The sequence below is a fragment of the Melanostigma gelatinosum genome, assembly GCF_949748355.1.
Source record: "Melanostigma gelatinosum genome assembly, chromosome: 20".
NCBI classification, from domain to species: Eukaryota; Metazoa; Chordata; class Actinopteri; order Perciformes; family Zoarcidae; genus Melanostigma; species Melanostigma gelatinosum.
Genome location: NC_136653.1, coordinates 5326075 through 5346757, shown reverse-complemented (window position 1 = coordinate 5346757; position 20683 = coordinate 5326075). Strand labels below are relative to the sequence as shown.

The following is a 20683-nucleotide window of genomic DNA, read 5'->3' as shown; positions in this document are numbered from 1 at the left end:
GTGTTCTCTTCGTGCCTCCTAGTTACAGTCCAGCGGTATGGCATAGAGGGATTCGAAATCCCAGAAATGCAGCTGGCGGCTCCGGAGCGAGAGTCCAGAGCTCCCTGCAGACCTGACCCTCAGTCCTCCAGCCACACGGAACCTGTATACACTTCGGCCTCCACCACCGGTGCCCCTGAGCTCGAGTCCAAGGCCGAGCGCATCGCCCGCTACAAGGCGGAGCGGCGTAGGCAGCTGGCCGAGCGCTACGGCATCGTTTTAGATCAGGAGCCGGACTCGGACCATCCCCCGCGCCGCACCCGGAAGGATTCGGAAGGCTCAGAGAGGCGAATCCGAGGGGAGTCGGTATGGGAGGACGGGCGGGACACAGCCCTGAGTTCTTACACCGGCACCTCCGCCACCAGCCCGAGGGCGGGACGCTCGGCACCACAGCACAGCCACCCCGACCCGGGTCACGAGATGGGTCGGACCAGGGTGGACTCCTTTACAGAGAGGGAGAGGCTGATGAACCTGGAGAATCAACGCAGAGCTGCTCCGCCCGAGCCTCCGTCCTCTTCCTCATACATGGACGTGACATCGTTGTCCTCGGCTGCCAGGGTTCCCGCCAAGGACTACTCTGTCACAGGGATGCCACCCAGTTCACCCAAGCTGAGCAGGCACCTTTCCCTCTCCTCACCTAAGCACGGGGTGTCTCCTGGGGACCTATTCATCGAGCAGCAGGCCCACAACATCCTCAGCAGACAGGGGTGAGTGGTCTGATCACTTTTTGCCCTCATCGTCTTTGATTCCTATTTATATCCAAGGTAGTTTCTTTTCCTCGTTTCACAATTTATGAAGCAGAGTAGATATTATTCTGTGAATTGGCCTGTGGCTAATGCTATCTCATTAGCAGACCAGTCCCCCCTCTAGGGTCCAGAACCCAGCTCCCCTTCAAATCCACATACACAGGGTTCAATGTTTTCCATGTGGGCTAGAACTCTGCTGTATTCTCTTTAATAGATAGACGCTCTGTGACAGTGTTATCTGTCAACTGACTTTCCCTCCTCTCTGTCTCGGTCCCAACTTAGCCACACATGTCCAACGTCGTCCTGTGGTTTCATACCGGGTCAGGCAACCCGAGCTTGTTCTGGAACATTCTTTGAGACCCACAGCTGGCCTTGTAAAATATACCAGGCAGACTGATACAAAATATTTGTTTGTGTTGCGTTTCTATTCCAGACATTTCAAGTGTATCTGTTGAGAAAAGCCAATTCATTCCCAAAGGAACTCTCATTAGCCTGCATGTTGCTGTTTTGTTGGGAAGAGCCATTTCCGAGGCTGTTCGGATCAAGTAAACCTCTGGCTCTGTGGCTGATCCCACTTTCTTAAAGATAACTGCCTGTCTTTGAGAAGTTCACCAATGCTGATAAAAGCACCAGCTGCTTCCTTTAAGGATAGTTCCAGTTTATCACAACTTGAGATGAACGAATGGTTGCTATCAGTCTGTTGTTAATATCCATCACAGTTTTCAGACCGATTTTTGTGGTTCAACTTGTTACACTGTGCCGTACTTGCAGTAGTTGTGCTTGCACCAAGGCTGGAATACCAAGCAGGTAAGCTGCCACGAGACCCTCAGGGGCCCCCAAGGGCTCAAGATTGTCTTCATGGTAACTTGATTGTCTGCATTTGTTTGGTGATATACCAGTAAAACTGAAATGGTGAACGCCCTATTGTGGCTCTTGCTTTTTGACTTGACTTGTCTTGTAGAGGGACTCTGTTTCAAAATCTAGTTTTAATATGTTTGATATTTCAGTGTTTAATTTACATGGTTTGATCTGTAGACTAACTGATTTACAGCAAACCTGGGACAGGGTTAGCTTCCACCTTAGAAGGACAGTTCAGTTTTTAGGTTCTGGGCAACATAGATTGGGGAAACATGTCAGGGGTGACTCATGGGGGCCCACATTTCAGGGACGCACAGGGGCCCATAGTTCAATTTCTTCACGGGGGCACACTATTTGGCCTAATCCAGCCCTGACACACACACAGTTTCCTTTGCAATGACAGATTAAACCCAAATTATGCTTTCCACATCTGCGTGGCCAAGAGGAACAACCCTGCAATACTGGGAGCCAAGCAACCGACCCATTTGGTATGGACATGCCCTCCAAACAGCATTACCCCTGAAATGATTGACAAACCTAATAAACAAAAGTAATACAACAAAAAAGTAATAAACTGGAATTATCCTTCAATTGTGTTAGTCAATACTGATTACCAGCTCCAGTGCTCACTAAATCAGGGATTCATTAAATACATGACTGTGAAAAACTGGGTTTATTCTTCAAGCGTTTGCTTTTCCCAACAGAACAGCACTCATCATCATTTTATCATCTGATTTTTAAGACCCCAAGGGACAGCCAGTGTTCCTTTTCCTAAAAGTCTATCTTTAAAAGTACTAGTGTTTTAATCTGCAGCAGATGGATTCATTGCTGCTGCAGAGGATAAGCGCTAAGGAGTGTTGTGATAGTGTACAGATAGTATCAGCACACTCCTCATCTGTGATGTAAGAACCAGCTGGCCCAGCCCAGGACTCGACCAGGTTTGACCCTTCAGTTCGTGTTGCTAACGAAGAGATGAAGATGATTCTACACCCGACTATACGCGGTCATTCCCTATCCCATCGCTTCCTCTCGCTGCTCCTAAATCCCTCTCTCAGGTTTCAACACTTGGCCGGCGTGTGTGTGTGTGTGTGTTGGCGATGCAGGGAGGGTGTTGAGTTACTGGGCGACACAGTGTGACTCCACGGTCAGAACTGTGACCCACAGCTGGGCTTGATCAAGACATGGGAGGCCTGACGGGAAAGAAGCACATAGGAGAGCGTCTCCTTTACCTTTTCACAGGGAATCTGTGGGTCAAAATGAATGGTTACATTTTAAGACTTGGTAGTAAAATGTTATGAACAAAGGTCATCCTTTTTTCTTTTTTTTTTAACCCTGTAATGACCTTTAGTTCATTCTGCCCCTTGGAGACTGTCTGTCTGTTTTACTGGGCACAGTTAAACTGGTGTTTTAAGATCCTGCCAATCATCAATGTTGCCCATTTCTCCTGGCGGTGTCTGTACAGTGTCTGTGTAGTTACAGATCCTACAGCAAAAGCCATTTGGGGCCATTTAATCTTTATGGTAATTGTCCCTGAACCAAGATGTTTTTACCAAATAAAAACAGCACCACCAGGACACTTACGGGACAGCCCGTCCACAAACCAATCGGTGTCTGAAAAGCCTATAAATGTAGCATTAAATCCAGGACATTGAGGTCCCAGTATTTGGTATGCTTCGCAACCATTTGGCTGCCAGGATACCCTGTCCTGCAGCAATTATGGTGTACCATGTGAGCAGAGCTGGTACTCTGTGCGCTCTGAGACATATTGCCACACAGACCCGTGGCAGTATTAGTAAGTAAAACACGACTCTACCTGACCTGATTAGACTGGGTATAATTTGTAAGATTACCAACTCTGGTTCAGGTCTCAGTTCCTCAGAACCAAGCGGACCCTCGAAGGCATCTGCAATAGGCATTTTTCTACTCTATTTAATTACACTCCCATCAGACATAACGTTTTGTCTTGTTCTGATTCTTCCTTTTTTCGACTTAAATTCCGGTCCTAGTAGTATTAAAAGGAAACGTTTAGTTTAGTTTATTTTCCTCTGAATAGCTGCTTCAATTACACACTCTCCTGATACAGTGATGCTTTGATAACATGGATTTTTCCACACAACATAAATGCAGTCTGTGGCCAAATCTGATCTAATATAAGTGTTTCTCTTTCCTGGTCATTTAACAAACATTAAATAAGAGATTTATTGGTCATATTATATGGCGTGTGATGCCTTACCCAAAACCACAACACCAATGAAACGTCTCACTGGGGAGCTGGACTTGTATTCTTAGCAGGATCCTGCTGGTGTCCAAACCCATTCTCACTCTGTTTACACTCAATGGGAAATCAGTGGTGTGTGTAATGTGGTGCCGTGTATGTGCACGCTGCAAGAAAAAAAAGGTTGAATACCGACCGTAGATTTTTACCCACCCACTCATTCACTTGTCTCCCACCGGGTTTCCATTCGGAACAGTGCAAGGGCGAAACTGAGCACTGATTGGTTCCTCCAGACTGATGCTGACGGCGACACCCATTCCCTCATCAACTGGCCCTCGAGGTATTCCCAGGCCGGTCGTGTCTCACCCCAATATCACCTGCCGTGTTGCTGTGTTCCCATTCTGCTGGACTTACCAAAACCCATCAAACCTTGCTGTACGAGCAGTGGTTCTTAAACCGTGGGTCAGGACAGAACCCAGCGCTGTTTCCTACAAGACTATACCCTTTGTTTTCTCTTCTCGGAGGGTTAAATCTCATTGACTCAGTGTGGGTCCTGGGCTGATCAGAAGACACTAATGTTTAAGAACCTCTGCTTTGAGCTCTGTCATCGTCATCCCCATTGCCACAAACTCCTGATCCCTCTGCTTCTGAACATAACTTCATCTCCCGTGCACATGTTGCTGTGTTTAGTTTAATCCCCAAGTGAAAAAAATGTATATTCAACATATTAATGAAGGATAAAATGTTGGGTAGTGATGTTGCTGTATTGTTATTTTTCCTGGAGTATTACAGACCGCTCATCAGTGACTATCTGTTTGGGGGCTGTGTTTACAGCTAGCGTCTTTCAGTTCTCTTCTCTTATCAAGAATCAGGTGAGGTAGGTGCTGTCCAAATAGGGCTGGGTATCATTTTAAAAGTTTTAAATTCTGAGCAGTACAGATGCTAGAATGAACTTAAAAAAACTCAACCACAAACTTTATTTTATCATCACATACTTGCATACATGAAATTCATCGACTACAACTTGGGGTTCAGACGACTTGCTCTAACATCTGAGCCACAGCCGCCATTTCAATTAGAGCTGTAACATTTATTGTCGCCTAGAAATCATAACTTAAAATCTTGCATGTTCCCACACTGTCACATTTGGAAGTTTTCCTCCCCATCCAATCCAGTGATAGTTGTCTGTGCTGTAGCCGTGGATGTACAAATAGGAATTGCTAATAGCTATTTCAGCATCCCCAGTGGGAACTGTTGTCCCAAAACTAAGAACATGCATATCTCAAATAGAAGTAATACAAAGAATAACAAGAGTTTATGTACATACATTTACCCCGTGTTGAGTCAAAATCTAGATTGTTTTGATAAAATTGTTTATCAGCAATAGAAACAATCAATACCTTACTTTTTAGGAATAGGAACAATTTCTGTAAATCTACCAAAACACAACTTCTCAGTGCATCAGCATTTAAAGCATTTTAAATAGTTTGAACTTAACTTGATTTTTGGATTAAGATTTATTTGAGCAAACAAAACAAATCTGACCAAGCTTTGAATGTATATTTTTGGGAAGTGATTCTAAGGACACATTGTGGTTAGTTACCCAGCCCTAACACTAAACCAGAGAAAGAGCCGACTCCTGCTTTCATGCTGTCTGGTGTAAACACAAAGAATTATAAACATTAGAGGAGGAGTTCTGTGTTTGCGCCTTCTATCAGACCAAGTCCTCCTTATGACTTTAGGAGGCATACTCTGTGTCTAAACATGTAGTACAAATGTTAACCGGCCGTTTGTTTCCCTGAAGAATCCGAGTTAGGGAGAGACTTGCCAGGGAGGAGGGCCGCCAGAGGAGCCCAGAGCTGGGAAAAGTTACAGAAGCGCCAGTGTACCGCAGACCCCAGACCCAAACCTCTACACACCACCACGCAGATCCACCAGGGCCCCATCACGTCGACCCCCATCCCCAGCATCACCACCAGGCTCAGCTCAACCGACCTGGGCCACCGGCAAGTCAAGAAGTTGGCGGTTACCCCAGTTACCTGTCCATGGCTTCCGGTCCCACGTCCGGTTCTGGGCAGCAAGAGCCACTGGAAGATGATACTGAGGAGTCTGAGGACGTCAAGACAGAGGGCCTCCTGAGGAGCAGGAAAGCAGTGCTGCCCTCAGAGATCCGCCGCAGGGAGAGGAGCACTGAGGACCCACGGAGAGGAAGGGGGGAAGAGGAGCAAGGGATGACGAGGGTGCCGAGTCTGGCAAGGGAGGCAGAGGTGGAGGAACCAGTAAGAGGAAGACACAGAAGCAGAGCCAGGTGGGACGAAACGGAGCATACTTCCCGAGGTCTGCAAGCGTCAGAGAGCAGGGCCAGAGAGCGGGAGAATGCCATCTATATCCACAAAGGGCTGGCCGCCACCCACATCCAGCCCAGAGACGCGCATGAAGGCGCAGCCCCGAGCCGCTCGGTGTCAGATGCTGGGGATCCACCAGGGTTCAGTCAGTGGAACCCGCAGCAGCACGCCGGCGACCCCCGAGAGGTCAGGGAGGGTGACTGTGTCGGTAACCGAGAGAGTCACCAGGACAGTCGGGTGTCTGTGGCCCAGCTCAGGCACTCCTACATGGAGAGCACCACCACCCCTCCGACCGGCCGCAGGAACGAGCTGTGGGTGGCAAAGTAAAACGCCGCACCGCCGCTACTCACCGGCCGGCTTCTGTAGAACTCACACTGATGCTTGTTAACCAACCTCGCCCGGCTGCTGAACAGGCAACTAAGGCTGGTGTGAAGTCAACATCAAAGCGTAGAGTTCTAATCTGTAGACATGGCATTCATGCATTAATCACCTAACACCAAGCTTCCTATGATGAATGTTTTCTTTTGTGTTCTTTTTGGCTGTTTGACTTGTTTGCTTCCTGACCGGGGCCAATGAACGAGTGCATGCATTAACCATCTGCATGGTCTTGCATCCCATATTTCATAACCAGGGGTGTGGCTGAATGTTCTAACCTACACCTCTGCTTTTGAAAAGCTACCAGTCCCTCTCTATCGCTCCCTCACCATGCTGTATTTTTCTCTTTCCTTTTGGTACTCTTATCTGTTGGTCCTTGTCCTCGGGTGGCCCCTACAGTGAGGTTGCGGGGGACGGGGCTCTCGCAGGCTACGGGGCCCCGTGGAGAGGGGAGAGGGGAGAGGGACAGGGGGCGCAGGCCCCGACAGTATGTCTATCCCGGGGAGAGTAGAAAGACTTCAGAGAGGTTTAGGACACAGCCCATCACTTCTGCAGAGCGCCAGGAGACCGATAGGTACTGCTCTGGACTGCTGCATGGCTAAGAGTGAAGAATGCTGGGAAATATCCCTATCGTCATGCATGTCAAAGGAATGGGAACATAATGCAGATTTGTATAATATTTAATGCACAGACATGTTGATTCCTATCAGGTTTTGGTGCACCAAACTAATCATCAAGTACATGCTGTATACAATATGTGTGTACAATAAGTAATTCTATAGTATGTAGTCAGTCAATAATCTAATACATGAGCTGGATCAACATGGACACACTCACGTTCTCTTTGATTTTGCCCCTCGAACAACATTAGCAAGCGGGGACGCTTAAAGGCCAAAGGTCCCTCTGATTGGACCGTGGCAGTGGTCGTTACATGTGACTGTACCAAGGAAGCATGAGTTGGCCTTTTGTTGGTAATCACTCCCTGAGACCATGGAACGAAGCAGACTTCAGTAATGCCGTCTAATTCTCCCATTCTTAGTCTGCTTTACTTGTTCCCCTTTTTTCATTTCTTCTCCCAACACTCGCCGTCCCATTTCCAGCAGCAACCAGGACCGACTCTCTTTCTCTCTCCTGTTTCTAACCACTCACCACCCGTTCATATTGCCAACTTACGCATCGTTTCATGGAAACGACTACTTTTTGCTGATTGACTTTTTCTTTGTGCACTTTTTTCGAAGGTCCTGTGCCAGTTCAGATTTTGCTCCCACTGAAGGTAAGACGTTACACGCCCCCCCCCCCCCATAACTTGTCTTAGCAAAGATTTGACTGTTTTTTAAATAGAATGCCATTTTCCGAACACATCTGTAGCAGTAAGTGGAAATATAATACATACACATTTACACGTCAGAATGCATGCATGCACGTTTGTTGATGAACGTGGTTTCAGAGGGTTTTATCACTCCCAACTTATTTTTTAAAATGCGTAAGGTAAATTCCGTGAGCTGCTGCAGCCTCTGTACACAAGTGTTGGTGAGGCAATTGGTTAAGCGTGGCTAGCTTTAGTGGAATTACCATCATGGCTGTACATGTTTGACCAATTAGATTACTTGGCAGGACTAACAGTTGCATAATGTAGTAGAACCGATGCCGTTTTGTTTGTGTTTTTATGAATCAAATGTTTTTTTAGTGTCATGGTTTAATTTAGACTTTTGAGGTGATGCTACCAAAAGCAAATATGTACTGTATTTAAGGTTCTTCAGAGGGTTAGAATGCCAACAAAAACTACCTCCACAGTTCTCTGAGTAAATTGAATTCCATCGGTCTTTTGTCTTTGGATGGGCTCAGTTGATGAGATCATGGTGATGCAAAAAAGTATCTAATCAAGTTTCAGTTGAGTTTCTTTCCATTTCGGTTGTAATTGGCTCCGAGTCATACTTGCAGTGGTTTCTGTGTGGGACGGGCACTGTTATCTGTCATAACAATAGTCCACGTATACAGCTGCCAAAGACCTCTAAAGATCCCTAAGACCTGAATGACTGTATGAGAGACATAGAGGGAGAGGAGTGTATGTGCGCGTGTGTCTGTGAGTCTGTGTTTATCAACATCACTAATTGGCTCAATCGCAAACACCTGTGCCTGAAGCCATTTGAAAATATTCTCCATAGAGATCCCATTGAAAATAAAAAGCTTAATAATTCAAAAAGTTTAAAGGTTAGAAATATGAAAAGTCATAGCAGACCTCTGGTTAAAAAAAAGCCGCACACATGATTTGTTGCAGCTGTTACGTGTTGCATCTCGGCCAATCAGACATGAGTATTCTGATAAGTTTCCTGATTCGAGTGACATTTACACACACCGCGACACAAGAGGGAGAGACGAGGAAAGGCATGGCAGAGCAGGACAACAGTCATGTAAGCTGTAAAAGATAAAACATCGGACAATCTCCAAATGAGAAAGTTTGCCAGAGATATCAGAGCCTCTCTCTCGCTCTCTCTCTCTGCCTCTCTCTCTCTCTCTCTCACAAATTCTTTCTTCTCTCTCTCTCTCTCTCTCTCTCACAAATTCTTTCTTCTCTCTCTCTCACAAATTCTTTCTTCTCTCTCTCACAAATTCTTTCTTCTCTCTCTCTCACAAATTCTTTCTTCTCTCTCACTCACAAATTCTTTCTTCTCTCTCTCTCTCTCTCTCTCACTAATTCTTTCTTCTCTCTCTCTCCCTGTCTATGTCTCTCGCTCATACAGTCATTCAGGTCTTAGAGACTTTTAGAGGACCCCCCCACACACACACACCCCATTTCAAAATAAAAGCCCCAAAGAGTGAATTCTAATTGAAATGCTTGTGATGAAGCCAGGCATTTCATAACCTCTGTTTATGTGTGTCAGACATTATGATTATGTATCCTCTCCCCCACCCAGCACCACCCTTTCAAAATAAAAGCCCCATGGATTAACGATTCAAACAAGCTCAAAATTAGGCTTTTTTTGTTTAAAAAATTAATGCTCTTACTAATACTGCGACAACTACTACTGCTACTGCTAATATAGTATTACTACTTCGACTATAACTTTTGCTGTTGCTACTATTACTGCTACTACTGCTACCATCAATATTATTACTACCACGACTGCTATTACTACCACTACTACTATTACTTATACGACAACTGCTGCTGCTACTACTACTACTACTGCTGTTCATGCTACTAAAAGTAGTAATACTACTACAGCTATTAGTACGACTGCTACTAGTACTACTACTACTGCTACATCTTCTACTGCCATTACTATTACTACTACTACTACTGTGATATTAATTAAATACTACGACCAATACTACAGCTGTTGCTATGACTACTGATACTACGTCTTCTACTACTTCTAATTACTAATACTTCTACTTCTAATAATACTTCTACTACAACTACAACTTCTACTACGACTACAAATATCACTACTACTAGTACTTATTCTAATGCTACTAATACTTCTACGAATAATACTTAGACTAAAACTTATACTACTACAAATATCACAACTGATGAATTTTTTTAAGCCACAGAAACTGTTCAAATATCAAAATGTTCAGCTTTTTCAGGAGAGGTGTGATATGACTTTTCATATTTGTAATCTTTAAACTCTTTGAATTATTAAGGTTTTTGCAATTTGTTTTTGAATTGGATATCTATTTTCAGCAGTGTTTTTGTGATTAATTTCAGTTTTCAGCATTCCAATGCATTTTCAGCAGGAAATGCTTTTTCTAGTTCCACTATTTCTTCCGTCCCCCCTGTTTCGTCGCAACGCTTCTTCTTCTTCATTTTGTAAGCTACAGAAACCGTTCAACTATCAAAATGTTCAGCTCCTTCAGCTCATCTCTGCTATGACTTTCTATTTCTAACCTTTAAACTTTTTGAATTATTAAGCTTTTAGCAACTTTATTTTTGAATGGGATCTCTATGGAGAATATTTTCAAATCCTCTTAAACTTCTTCAACTTTCAAATCCTTCAACTTCCTCATACTTTCAGCTACAGACACCATTTCAACTTTCAAATGTTGAGAAAACCCTTAACTATTGCCAACATGGTTCAGCTTTTTGATATCTTTTAAACTTTTTGAACTGCAGCAATTGAACTTTTATGATTTTTCAGCCCTTTTCTGACTTTATAATGGGTGTGTATTGCGCAGCTTAGAGTGCGTGATGTCACCGCTAGAGTGAAGAGCAGCTTGAGATTCTTGTGAAAAAAACATTTGTGTTTTGCCACTGTGTCCACAATCTTCACTCTTCATGCATAATTTCTGGATGGAAAAGTAGCTAATCTTGTCCTTGTCGTAGAAAAATTACTGTGGAATCCCACAGATTTCCACATTTGACACGGAAGCCGTTAATTGAGAGGAAAACCAACTTTCTGCTCCATAGAGACCGATGTTAAATTTTGCTTCAAAAACATCTTCCACAGAACACGGTACCCCATTTCTTGATCGCCAATTAAGCCACATTTTTTTATACTACAGACACAATTTTTACAGGATCTGTTCTACAACTCATTCTTCCCCTCAATTATTAATATCGGAGCAATAGGAGCTACGGTTATGGGAGTTTTGATGATTTGTTTGAGAGGTGTTTCCCTGTTTTATCTCCATGAAATGGCTTCAGGCACACAGGTGTTTGCGATTGAGCCAATTAGTGATGTTGGTAAACACACAGACACACACCACATACACTCCTCTCCCTCCCTCTCTCTCTCTCTCTCTGTGTCTCTCTCTCATACAGTCATTCAGGTCTTAGGGATCTTTAGAGGTCTTCCCCCCCCCCCTCCACCCCCCCCCACACACACGCACGCCATTTTAAAATAAAAGCCCCACAGAATGAATCCTAACTGAACTGCTTGTGATGAAGCCTGTCATTTAATAACCTCTGTTGTGTCAAACATTATGATGATGTCTCCTCTCCCCCACCCTTTCAAAATAAAAGCCTCATGGATTAACTGTATTTAAACATTAAACTCAAAATTAGGCTTTTTTGTTGAAAAAATTAATGCTCTTACTAATACTGTGACAACTACTACTACTGCTAATATTTCTAGTATTACTACTACTACTACTTCAACTTTTGCTGTTGCTACTATTACTACTACTGCTACTGCTATTACTGCTACCATAAATATTATTACTACCACTACTATTATTACTTATACCACAACTGCTAATACTGCTATTCCTGCTACTACCAGTACTAATACTACTACAGCTATTAGTACAACTGCTACTGCTACTTCAAAAACTGACTTTACTATTACTACTACTACTTATTATACTACTACTACTACTGTTATATAAAATACTACGACCACTACTACAGCTATTACTACAACTACTGATACCACTACTTCTACTACTTCTTCTAATTACTAATACTTCAACTACAACTTCTACAACTACTGCTACTACAAATATCACTACTGCTACAGCTAGTACTTATTCAAATGCTACTAATACTTATACTGCTAATAATACTTCTACTACAACTTCTACTACTACTACTACAACAAATATCACTACCGCTGGAATTCTTTTAAGCTACAGAAACCGTTCGAATATCAAAATGTTCAGCTCTTTCAGGAGAGGTGTGATATAACTTCATATTTGTAATCTTTCAACTTTTTGAATTAAGCTTTTTGCAATTAAAAAAAAATTTGATATCTATTTTCGACGCAGTTTTTTTAAATTATTAAGCAGACATTTTTAACACAAGAACCGACAGGTGAACAGCTGTTTGTGTGGCGGCTCTTCCTGTTTCCTTCACCTACATTCCCCTGGGTCCTAAGTCCCTCCAAGTACAGCTTCTTATCACCCTCTATGTACCAACGTACATTTATAACAAATACCACATATTACAGTAATCAGCGTTGCATATGTGTCTGACCACAATACCAAAAAAAGCAAATAAGAAATTATTCATTTAAATTATTATTTTCAGTTTTTAAAGTAGTTTTGTTTGTAATGTGTATAATAAGCATCATTTAGTTATCGCTACTGAGAATTTATCAAACATAAAGAGAGAAAAAAACTGACGTCGATAGGTTTGCAGTTTTCAAGGTGAATATTTAAATTGCATCTCTTACACACATGAAGATAACGTTGTGAACACCGGCTGAATATCTATGATCAGAATCATTATAACTGTGTTATAACTGCTACTGTGTACAGGGAATACTGCTGTTAACAAGAACCTGATGTGTTTAAAGTGTTTTCAAACCAAATGTTATTGCACTTTTGTTCATATAGCAGCACTTTTAAAATAAAAGTGCGCAATACACTACTTTTTAATTCATTATTGAATTTTGCGCATAGCAATGCGATTAATCGCAAAAAAATCATTCAACTAAAAATTGTAATCGTTGCCCAGCACTAGTTATAACACATTACACTTACAAATGTGTTGCTTAGAAAAGGAGTTTTGCACCTCAACGGTGAATTCGCTGCCAAGTGTTTGTAAAAAGTTGCCTCAAAAGGGGATGCTGTTAAAACTCAAATATGAAGATTAAATATTCATATCTTCTACACCAATCTGAATTGTTTTTCAGCCAAAGAGCACTTTGAGAGTATAACACTCCCCCCCCCCCCCCCCCCCCATTTATATCCCTTGGAATAATTTGACGTAGCCTATTTCTACACTTCTATAGTCTTAATTATGTGCAAGAACAACACAAGAAAAATGTATTTGAAAATATGTAAAATATGCATCTAATATCTTTCTGATTCTAAAGCTATGTTCACACTAAGAGCGACACAGCGACATTCTATTGGTCCCTTTCAACGGAAGCCGGAGACATGAAGCTAAAGACTGACGGCCGTCTACAGGGCCATTTTGTTGCTTTCGTCGCCCGTGGTAGAGTTACCACTTACAATTCTAAGTCATGTTTAATAAAATGGCTCCTTGTTTTCGGTCAGACGTAGACTAAAGCAGGTGTTTCATTCCTAGCTGCTAGGTAGCTTAGCAAGCTAACGTTAGCTCTGGGAATTAGTTAAAAATACAGTCTCCTCCATCTTTATAATGTTACAAACAGACTCACACTGAAAGTTTTTCAGTGTTCTACTGTTCGCTACATACTGTAGTATAACCAAAGTTTCTAATGTCTTTATGTCCTCTCTCTCTCTCCGTAGCTGATGAAGAGAAGCTAGATGAGCGGGCCAAGCTGAGCGTAGCAGCCAAGCGCTCTCTCTTCAAGGTGAGCTTCAACTATCGCCTGTTTGTCCTCTCAGTTCTGCGAATTACACGCTGGTTCCAGACGCCAAGCACGGAGAAATGAGCTTCTAATCGTGGACACAAACATTGGCACTTTTTAAAAAAATCTTCCATCCTCCCTTTACTGTGGGGATTTAGAGAAGAACACCTGGAAATAAGATTTGGTTTCAGCTAGTGCTGGGCAAGTTAACGCGATGTTAACGCATTCATTAATTAACGCCGACAATTATTTTATAGTTTTATTTTGAAAGTCTGTTGCTCACTGGCAGCGGTGGAGGAATGGAGACTACTGGACATCGCTGCGGTAAAGTCAGCAGACACTTACATGTTAGTGCACCTATATGCTGACATTCACCGTAAACTCATTTAAACGGTGCAGAGCGGGTGTGAGCGACGGACTTTGAAAGTTAGCGGAAACATTAACGTGAGACAACATCCGGTTTCTTCAGACGAACATCCGGTTTTCAGAATAAGATGCCAACAAAGTATGAATTATATTCACATTAAGTATAAAACATGCTGCCTGTCGTGAGTTAAAGGGAAAATACACCTAAATTGTGGGTAAAGTGTCTTTATTCTTTGATCGCTGGGTCACCATCATCACCTCTGAGTTACAGCATTATATTGATGAACAGTAGAGCTGCATTCACATGCTCTGACTGTCATGAAGACACAAGACACACATTTTTGCTGAAACGTGCTGAAACATGTTATTCCTGTTGCACAGCAGTGGAACGTTTCTCACACAGTCACACACTGAGCACAGATAGTGAAGAGATAGAACTGCTTCTGTGTAAAGAGAATACTGCTGTTAAAATTAACCTTATTTGTTTTAAGTATTTACAAACCAAATGTTATTGTCCTTTTGTTCATATAGCAGCACTTTCAATATAAAAGTGCGCAATACACTACTTTTGAATTCATTATTGAACTTTGCCATAACAATGCGATTAAAAATTGTAATCGTTGCCCAGCACTAGTTTCAGCACATGCGTTCCACCGAGACCAAGCATTTCATTGCCGCACATTTCGCTCAATATCTGTGAAATGGATATCATCTAAATGTACTCACTCAGTCTTTAATGACGGCTTATTTGATGTCCTTCAGTAGCCAATTCAGTCATCTAACCCACTGTTGCTTTTGCAGAAAATATTTCTATGTCAAAGAGATTGAAGCCAATGTTTCTTTTCTTTTCAATCAAATTAACTCTTCTCCGAGATCATCCTACTAGAGTTTAAGTTTGGTAAAATATTCCATTGATTTAGCATTTACTCCCAACGTTTCCATTCAGGAGTTGGAGAAGAGCATTGATGGCGGAGCTTCCAAACAGCGGTCCAGGAACGCAGCGGTGGATAGGAGACTAAGGCGGACACAAGACCGGTCCAGAACTCAGCCAATCACCACTGAGGAAGTAGTCATAGCCACCACGTGAGTCTTAATGAGTTACTTGAGAAGGAATAGTTTGGAATGAAGGGAATGGCAAACTATTCCTTTTGAATGAAGTAGTAGTTTAAAGGGTCCATTTAAAAACTTGCCATATTTTAGAGATTTGGTATTTCTGCCTCCACCCCACCCCCCCAAAACAGGAGAGATGAACATGATTTTCTTTGGGTACTCAGAACATGAATAAATAACTGCAAAATATAGAAAATTCACGACCAACGACGCTTTCATTTAAAGGCTCTCTAATTCAGAGCATTTCTATTGCCTCCATACGGCTCTCAACAAACCGGCGGCGTGCAGCTAACGGTGCTAACAGTGTTTTAATGAGGGGTGAACCAGAGGGTGGGTGCTACGCTTGATTGAGCGTACTGCAGAATGGTGGCCTGAAGCTAGCTCGTGGGGCACGCTAACATGCGCGGATTACAACAAGCACAAAGAGAGTGACCTCGTTCTCTGCACAGGTAGACATTACACAGCAAAATAGTTGTTTGCTGCTATATTAAAGCTCTGAATATCGAATAGAGAACATTTAATAATGCTCCAATTTCTCTGGATTATCTGCAGACCTCACACCTACAAATTTTGTAACTTAACACAGTATAAAAAGTCCCTATGAAACTGGTCAACAATGGCTCTACGAGGGTCACTGATTCTGGGTAGCATTGTGTCATGTAATATTCCAGTGCAGTGAGTCAACACAATTCCATCCAGACTCTGATATCTCTATGAAACCCAAACTATCCGCACGGCAAGACTTTAGCCGGGATCAGTGAGACGGTATGTTTTTTTCTGTAATTTGGGTGAACTTACTTCTTCAAGTTCCCCAATGCAGCAATATTTTTTGATCTAGGGCGCGTATCTAATCAAGTTTCAGTTGAGTTGATCTCCTCTCCTGTTTAATTTGTGTTTTCTCTCTCGCTCTGTATGTGTGATTTTGTCCACTTAGCGTCCCCCCTCATGTGCCACACACACTGACCGTTCACAATGCTGTAGCGCGTGTCCCTAGCCCCACCCTAGTTTGCAGCACCTTCCCGCCGTACAGGTACATGGCACGGATGTGAACGCCCACGCCAACCCACAGTGTGCGACTAACACGATGACTGAGCGCTGCTTATACGCCAAGTGTTCTTTGGCACAGTGGTATTCACCCCATAGAATGGGAATGATGTGTTCTGACACGGAATGTTTTTTCTGAGCTTTGATGCCCTCTTGTGTGATGAGAGGAAACTACATGGTTTCCTTATTATAGTATTATAATACTAAAAAGACTAGATTTTATTTTAATAGTTGTGTTTGTGGTGGTCATTTTCATCGGATGCACATGGCTCTACACTGCTGCCTGCCATGTAGCATGCCACCAGCTAGCTTGCATGAGCTCCTTCCATGCTCACCAGAAGTGTCCCCTTTTTACTTCCTCTTATCGCTCTGGTGTCACCCCGCCCTCAGCCTGCAGGCTTCATCGCAGCAGAGCGAGGCCGCCGCCCGGGAGCAGAGAGCCGCCGCCCAGGAGCAGGCCCGGGAGGCAAGTCAGATGCAGGATACCCAGGAGGTGCAGTTCTCTAAGCCGGTGTCCACAGTGGAGGGTCAGGGTCAGGACGAGCCCGACCTCAGCACTCTCACCCTGGCGGAAAAGATGGCGCTGTTTAACCGGCTGGCTCAGCCTCCCATCAGGGTCACCCGCACCAGAGGGGACACGCGGCAGCGCAGGGCCAACGCCCGCTACCAGACGCAACCCATCACGCTGGGAGATATGGAGCAGGTGGGCGAGCAGTCGGATCATTCAGTCTTTTCTGCTCATATTTCACTGGAAGTCTGCACTTAAACCAAAGTCATTTGAACTCTTTACCTTTTTATTCTAATGAGAACATTTTCATGTTTCCTTAGATTGTAAGCTTTTAGAAAACAGAGGTGTTCTTTCAACACATGATCATATTTTTGTTGGCTGTAAAGTGTCATTTCTGTGTTGTACACACTTAAAAATATGTTGTTTTAAAGGAATAGCTTGAGATTTGTTTAATCCGTACACAAACTGTCTGAAGTCTTGTAGTCAGTGTGAGAATGTCCGGCAACCAGCGGAGACTTGAGGAGGCAGCTGCAACCCAAGAGAAATGATTCCTCTTAACTCCGTAAAACCACAAACTCTTGTTTTTACATTTCAGCATTGTTTTGTATTTAACAAAGTATTTTATTTAGTTAGCAAGAAAATGAGTGACTATACTTCCCAAGGTTTCTGGTTAATAAATAGTGCATGAATTTCATTTATTTAGCTCAAAATCACGTGTTTTCGTAGAGTGCTTTATCGGCACAACACATGAACCCTTCAGCATGTTTCCGCTCCAGGAGCCTTCAGACATAGTCGTGGGAGGAGAACAGGAGCTGTGCGACAGCCCCGTAGAGCCTCTACAAGTAAGCTCCCTCTGAACCGTCACCACAGCGAGGCTGACTCGGCTTCTCAGAAATGACCGCCCGTGTGGCGCGTCCCGTATCCGCGTTGTGTGATGTCACTGTGAACGTGCAGCGCGCTGCCCGGCTTCTGAGTGAGTTGTGACTCAGCGATGCTCGAGGGCTTGTTAAAGATGCCTCCGGTGGAAGAGAGGAGAAGGAGAGCACTTTGACTCTCGCTCACCATCGCATGGGCCGATATCTTTCATCTGCCCAGATCCAAGCTGGAGGAAATTGATTAAGAAGTTTTGCAAGGTTTTTGTCCGAGGCTTCCATGGATGTTTACTGCTGCTTGTCATTCATTACTCAGCAGAAATGTCAGGTTAGTTCAGTCACTTCTGGATTTGGAAAGTGTGTCTTCTGGCTCCGGCTGGCATGGCTTTGTGATGCAGGCTGCAAATTGCCCTTTGATGCTCAGGAAGTGCCGAGAGTCGTCAGCGTGATTCTCTTGATTTTTGCGTGTGTGCAGTTTTCCCGCCCTCTTTCTAAGCCTAGTTTACAAACACTTCTTTCTCTCCAACTCTTTCTTCCACCCCGTCACACAGCTTCAAAACGGTCCAGGCTCTCGGTTCGGACACCTCCCCGCCTCGCCGTCGTCGTCCTCTCCTCTGAGAGGCGGCACCGTCTCCACGGACCACGCCGGGGACATCCACATAACCCGAGCGCCGGCGGCGGCAGCGGGGCCCCGGGTTGAGCCCCTTCCCCCCAGCTCTGAGGGCCGCTCTCGGAGGTCCCGGGACTCGGCGGACCAGCAGAGGTGCCAAATGTTGCCGCGGGGAGATAACAGAGCTGATCTGGGAGGAGGGAAGAGGAAGCTGCCCTCTCCGGAGAAGGCGGTCAAGCAGGCTGCTCTGCCCCAGCCCCAGACTGGAAGAGAGAGGAGGAGGAAGGAGGAGGAGGAGGAGGAGGAGGAGGACATGGAGGAAGGGGGGCAGGAGGAGGAGTGGCTGGCAAGAGGGCGGGGAGACAGAGCCGTGCAGAGCTCAGAGAGTCACATGCTCCAGGAGGCGCACGCACACTACGCAGACAGCCAGAGGAGCCGGGTCATCAGTGGAGGTAAGAGCAGCAGGACCACTTCTTCTTTTCTCTCGTTTACTTCTGTCAACTTTGAATGTGTCTTTGTGAATGAAATTAATTACATGATTAATTATTTATATTGAGCTATATCGGTAGTAAATCATTTCCTGGTTTTAATAAGTGGCTTTTGGTTATTGGTGTTCTTCAACAGAAAAAATAAATAAAAAGGAAAACAAAGTGATGCTGAATAGGTGATGAAGTGGGTTAAAGAGGCGACTCGCTGACTAAAATGAATGCGACTGACAATTTTAGACTGTATGCTAAGATTTAGCATACAAACACGTAAAAATGAACATGGTGCAAACTGAGACGAAATAAACTTCGGTTTCTTATTCAGTTGCACTTCCTGGGACTGCAAATGTGTTTGATTCAGATTGCGGCATCCAGGCTTCCTCTGTGTCCGAGCAGCAACTCGTGGCCTGTGTCTGCGTCAGTGTGCACGTTAGACAGAGCACAGGACTCGGCGTGGGTCATTTGATTGCAGCGCTGGCCGGGGCGGTTTAAAGCTAAGAAGACGTGCTCCCACGCTGCTTTGTGCTGCTTCGAGAGCCGTGACTGTACTTTTCATGCAAAAGTCTGCAGTAGTAAAACGTTTTTGAATATTGTGGTATTTAGTGAGGTGTTTCCTAGATGGGGCTGCACAAATATTCACATTGTTATCAAGGCATTTTAAAACGGCCTACTGCAATTTTCAAATGGCAGGATGAGCAATATTTCATTATTATTTTAAATGAAATGTGGTGCTGCAGAAACATCCTGACCTGCAGAGCCCCACAATAATCACACCATAAGCATTTATTTTTAAATATGTTTCAATGAAAATAAGAATAACGATGTAAGAATGATCTGTCCCTCAGGAGTATCGAGTTTGATACATGGATGAACTTGCAGACTGTATTTTAAATCCTGTTTCACACCTTATTTGCCTCATAGGTCCTTCTTCAGCCAAAGAATAATGTCATTTAAAATCAAATCGGCCATGTGAACATTATGTAGTAGCTGTCAAGTTATTGATTCAGCCCTCTCCATTGTGCGTGTGCCTGTCTGCTTGTGCTCACAGAGCTGCCAGAGTACACGGTGGTGACATCCAGGCTGGGATCCGGTTCTCCCGGCAGCGGCGCTCAGCCTCCAGCGGACGGCTCGCTTCAGCCTGAGGAGGGAGAGCAGCTGAGCGCCATGATGATGGCCAGACAGATGTCCATCAGAGAGAGGTGAGCCGGCCGTGTGGTCATTCCATAAGCTCGCTTTACTCCATGTTTGACCAAGTGCAGGTACAGTTCAACTTTTCATTCAAGCTTAATTCTATTTACGTGGTCTTAGCCTAAAATAGAATCCCTTTTGGATCAGATGGTCAGTAAATAAGGCCAGCAAGGGTATGACGAAAAGACAAGATTCTTTCTTTTGTTTGTTTTTAAATGTGGGTTAGATGGAGACAGAAAATGAGATCATGAAGACGAGGCCGAGCCGTTGCTAGAACCACATTAGATATGGAAGTGATAGAATGGACATTCATGCTGAAGCTCTTCAATGCCATAAACGTAACGTTCTAATTTTATAAGATGAGGAGATATCGTCAATATGGAGTTTGCTGGCAATCCTGGCAAGCTGCTCATTTCATAACAATGATGTAACAAATCAGGCTTCTTATTATAATGTCGACAGATGAGCGATGGTCAGTTCCATATTTTTTATTCAGTTTCTGACCTTGATGGATATTGTAGTTTTTAACAGCGTTACTCAAACAGGAGGAACAATTTGATACTATTTTCTGAATGTATATATTTTTTCTTTATTTTTGGCATATTGCTACTCAAGCACTCACCGTGCTTTCACGTCGTCCGTCCTTTTGTATGATTTGAAATACTCGTTGTGTACATTTGAACTGAAGCTCAGTGTCGG

The 20683-nt window shown here is 43.8% G+C and overlaps 1 protein-coding gene across 1 annotated transcript in view; it reads left to right on the top strand.

Annotated features, from left to right (window-relative positions):
* Positions 1-20683, top strand: part of LOC306794040 (supervillin-like) — a 53983-nt gene that overhangs the window by 7226 nt on the left and 26074 nt on the right. The window contains 13 exon segments of the mRNA XM_079291902.1: positions 23-746; positions 4115-4198; positions 5663-6514; positions 6978-7025; positions 7027-7152; positions 7817-7851; positions 13740-13804; positions 15114-15250; positions 16212-16307; positions 16712-17024; positions 17606-17671; positions 18253-18763; positions 19845-19995. Coding sequence (XP_079148028.1) covers positions 23-746; positions 4115-4198; positions 5663-6514; positions 6978-7025; positions 7027-7152; positions 7817-7851; positions 13740-13804; positions 15114-15250; positions 16212-16307; positions 16712-17024; positions 17606-17671; positions 18253-18763; positions 19845-19995 — 3208 coding nt within the window.